The sequence below is a fragment of the Leopardus geoffroyi genome, chromosome D2 (genome assembly GCF_018350155.1).
Source record: "Leopardus geoffroyi isolate Oge1 chromosome D2, O.geoffroyi_Oge1_pat1.0, whole genome shotgun sequence".
NCBI lineage: Eukaryota > Metazoa > Chordata > Mammalia > Carnivora > Felidae > Leopardus > Leopardus geoffroyi.
The window spans coordinates 84,796,497-84,801,050 of NC_059334.1; the positions used below are offsets into that span (position 1 = coordinate 84,796,497).

Sequence of the window (4,554 nt, forward strand, 5' to 3'; positions counted from 1 at the left end):
AGGGCCCATTATGCGCCAGGCACAGGGGCTGGGGATACAGGAATGAAGAAGCCATGCCCTGCCCTTACAGAGCTTACCAGCTAACTGCAGAAGACAGGTGTGGTGCTATCCAGTAGGTAATCTTAACCCTCTCTGATAAACGGAGCTGAGGCTCAGTGACAGTAAATAACACCCAAGTGACAGGGCCAGCGTGTGATGGCACCTGAAATGAAACTCAGATCAGCCCGTTTCTAAAGTTTGTCCGCCATCCCCCATAACACACTGTTTCTAGCCTACTGAACAGAAGGAAAAGTCAAACGGCAGAAAGCAAAGCAGATGAGAACAAGGAAGCTACTTTTGAAAGCACAGAGAAGGGATCTCAATAGCCTAGAAGACTTTTAGAGATGGTAACTTTTAATTTGGACTTTAAAATAATTCTGTTTCCACAGGCAGGCCAGAGAGTGTTCCCAGCAGGAGGAACAGCATCTGCAAAGTGATGACTCTCGGAAAGGGGGTGCAGGTCTTAGGGCTGCAGGGGGTCCACGGGGACTGCAGTGTCCCTGTGGGGGAGGGGACAGACAAAATGAGAGCCCGAGACGAGCTGGAGAACGGAGCCACGACCGTGGACACCACCATACAGAATTTGGATATGGTTGTTGGGACAATGGGGAGCCTTGGGGGGTTGAGGACAGACATGGTGGTGGTAGCAGATGGCATGAGGTGATGAGCACGTCACCCTTCCTACTTCCCTTGCCTTCTCCGAGAGTCCTTCCTGTGTCCCCCTGGCCTAGAGCCCTGCGAGAAGCTCCTGCCCCATACCCTCCCCAGCTGCTCCCCTCTGCAGCGGGAGACCCACTTGTACCCTCACGTATATTCCCGCCAGTCTCTCCCGCCCTTGCTGAGGGGTACCCATTTAGGAAGGATTTGCTTCCCTCACGACTTTTCACAAGCTTCCGTCTCTGACTATCAAACACCCCCATGTACCACATCAGAGAAGCACGGAGAAACCCGGATCTTTCCCGGTGAGGTACAGCATAGAGGACGGAAGACTGGAGCAGAGGCATCACACAGGCTGGACAGTGTGGCCCTGACACCGACCGGCCACGGGGCCCAAATGAGCCATCTCACCCCCAAGAACACACTTCGAGCTCTAAACGAGATGGTGTGAACGCCTGACCCGAGGCCACAGCTCCAGTGACCGAGAGTGGACACCACCACTTCCTCCTCCTCTCACATCTGTCCAGCGGCTCAGCCGCGTGTGCCCCCTGGGCATCCCCAGGAGGAACGATGCTGGGGAATCCTGTTCATTCTGCTCCCTCCTGGAGATGGGCGCCCCACATCATCTGCTGGATGGCAGGAGAACCCCCGCAGTAACAGAAGCTGTTTAGCTCTGTACAAGCCAGTCTCTACACCTTCTCTGGCCATGAAAATTTTATTTTGTCTGACAGCAAGACACAGAGCTCCCAGACCAAGGCCTTTGAGGTCATCTGGACCAGCCTCTTTCTCTCACACCCATCAGCGAATCCAGCTGTGTCTGCATTCAAAATATATGCAGAATCGGGTCCCTTCTCAACCTCACTCTGCTGCCACCAGGGTCCACATCACCACGGTTCATGCCACCAGGGTCCACGCCACCAAGGTCCACACCACCACAGTCCACGCCACCAGGGTCCAAGCCACCAGGGTCCACGCCACCAGGGTCCAAGCTACCAGGGTCCAAGCCACCAACGTCCACACCACCAGGGTCCACAGCACCAGGGTCCAAGCCACCAGGGTCCACGCCACCAGGGTCCAAGCCACCAGGGTCCACGCCACCAGGGTCCACGCCACCAGGGTCCAAGCCACCAACGTCCACACCACCATGGTCCAAGCCACCAGGGTCCAAGCCACCAGGGTCCAAGCCACCAACGTCCACACCACCATGGTCCAAGCCACCAGGGTCCACGCCACCAGGGTCCACACCACCACAGTCCACGCCACCAGGATCCACACCACCAGGGTCCACACCACCACAGTCCACGCCACCAGGGTTCAAGCCACCAGGGTCCAAGCCACCAATGTCCACACCACCATGGTCCAAGCCACCAGGGTCCATGCCACCAGGGTCCAAGCCACCAGGGTCCAAGCCACCAACGTGCACACCGCCAGGGTCCACACCACCAGGGTCCAAGCCACCAGGGTCCATGCCACCAGGGTCCACGCCACCAGGGTCCACACCACCAGGGTCCAAGCCACCAGCATTCACGCCACCAGGGTCCAAGCCACCATCATCCATGCCACCAGGGTCCACGCCACCAGGGTCCAAGCCACCACAGTCCACGCCACCAGGGTCCACGTCACCACGGTCCACACCACCAGGGTCCAAGCCACTAGCATCCATGCCACCAGGGTCCACAGCACCAGGGTCCAAGCCACCAGGGTCCACGCCACCAGGGTCCAAGCCACCAGGGTCCACGCCACCAGGGTCCACGCCACCAGGGTCCACACCACCACAGTCCACGCCACCAGGGTCCAAGCCACCAGGGTCCAAGCCACCAACGTCCACACCACCATGGTCCAAGCCACCAGGGTCCACGCCACCAGGGTCCACACCACCACAGTCCACGCCACCAGGGTCCACACCACCAGGGTCCACACCACCACAGTCCACGCCACCAGGGTTCAAGCCACCAGGGTCCAAGCCACCAACGTCCACACCACCATGGTACCAGCCACCAGGGTCCATGCCACCAGGGTCCAAGCCACCAGGGTCCAAGCCACCAACGTGCACACCGCCAGGGTCCACACCACCAGGGTCCAAGCCACCAGGGTCCATGCCACCAGGGTCCACGCCACCAGGGTCCACGCCATCACGGTACACGCCACCAGGGTCCACACCACCAGGGTCCAAGCCACCAGCATTCACGCCACCAGGGTCCAAGCTACCATCATCCATGCCACCAGGGTCCACGCCACCAGGGTCCACGTCACCACGGTCCACGCCACCACGGTCCACACCACCACAGTCCACGCCACCAGGGTCCACACCACCACGGTCCATGCCACCAGGGTCCATGCCACAAGGGTCCACGCCACCAGGGTCCACGCCACCAGGGTCCACGCCACCATCTGTCATGTGGATTGCTTCTCCACTTCCACTCTTTCACCTTTGCTGTGAATCAGCCTTGGCAACATAATGAACATAGTACTTGCCCAACATTTCGAATTACTCAAGACCCTGTGGGTCACCCTATAGCCAGGGACAACTTGGCAGACCTCTGTGCTCAGCTGGGGCTCAGCTTAAGCTGAATGGAAATTTTCAGGCTTGGTGGTCGAGCGACAGGGGCCTGAGTCAGCATGGTTCTCCTCTGCCCCATGGGTCATTCAGCACTCAGTGTCCAGTACTCAGCACTCAGTGTCCAGTAGGCCACCCAGCCTCAGGGTATCAAATGGCAGCAAGCCAGGGCAAGCCCCATACCCATGTACTCTGTGCTACTGTCTCTTTGGTCACATGGCCAACCCCAAGGCAGCATGGGAGGGACCACCCAAAGACATGAATGCAGACAGGGCAATACTGAAGTTAGTCTGCAAACAGTCTAGCATGGCTGTGCTTCCCACCACACTTAACAAGAGGGAGCTCTGACCCTGGCCTGAGAAGACCCTGTGATTGGATCCCAGGTGATCCCTAGTGCCAAGATCCTACCTTTTGGCCTCCTCATTTAGTGTACTCCCCCATATCAACATCCTTGGCAATCCTCAAACCTGCTTTATTAGTCAGCGTTCTCCAGGGAAGCACAACTGCTTGGCTGTGTATATATACAGAGAGATTTAATTTAAAGGAATTGGTTCATATGATCTGAGAGGTAGGCAAGTCCACAATCCACAGGGTAGGTTGGCAGCTAAAAACTCAGGAAATATATGATGTTTTAGTTCAAGTCCAAAGATAGAATTCCTGCTTCCCAGAGGGATGGCAGACTTTTTCTCTCAGGGCCTTCAACTAATTGAATGCGGCCCACCCACATGCTGGAGAGTATCTGCTTTTCTCAACATCTACTGACTGAAATGTCAACCTCATCTACAACATGTCTTCCCAGGGCCACCTAGACTGGTGTTTGACCAAATATCTGGGTATTATGACCTAGCCAAGTTGACATGGAACATTAACCATCACACCTGTCAGTCATACCCTCCTCTCCTAGTCCTTGTATATGCTGTTCCCTCTGCCCCAAACACCATTCTCCCAGCTGCCCCTTCAATTTTACACACCTCTCCTCCACGTTTATCTCAGGGCAGAAAATCTAAAATATAAGTTCTTTCAGGGCACCTGCGTGGTTCAGTCGGTTAAGCACTGACTTCAGCTCAGGTCATGATCTCGCGGTTCATGAGTTCAAGCCCCACATCGGGCTCTGTGCTGACAGCTCAGAGCCTGGAGCCTGTTTCAGATTCTGTGTCTCCCTCTCTCTCTCTGTTCCTCCCTGCTTGATTGCTCTCTCTCTCTCTCTCTCAAAACTAAATAAACAGTTTTTTAAAAAAAATTTATATACAAGTTCTTGCACTCTCTTCACTTCTGTGTATAATTTTTAGTGTCCCTTACTA

General features: G+C 56.0%; 1 protein-coding gene across 1 annotated transcript; it reads right to left on the bottom strand.

Moving 5' to 3' along the window:
• Positions 1-502: 502 nt before the first annotated feature.
• Positions 503-3,094, bottom strand: LOC123577322 (spidroin-2-like). The gene is made up of 2 exons (XM_045439405.1): positions 1,554-3,094; positions 503-539 (listed from the first exon to the last, which is right to left on the bottom strand). The coding sequence occupies exons 1-2, from the start codon at positions 3,092-3,094 to the stop codon at positions 503-505; spliced, it is 1,578 nt and encodes a 525-aa protein (XP_045295361.1).
• Positions 3,095-4,554: the final 1,460 nt, after the last annotated feature.

Coding starts and splice junctions, on each gene's coding strand:
- LOC123577322 (XM_045439405.1), bottom strand. CDS start 3,094: ATGACAGATGGTGGCGTGGACCCTGGTGGCGTGGACCCTGGTGGCGTG. Junction 540..1,553: donor CCTGGTGGCAGCAGAGTGAG/GTTGAGAAGGGA, acceptor CCTCCCCCACAG/GGACACTGCAGTCCCCGTGG.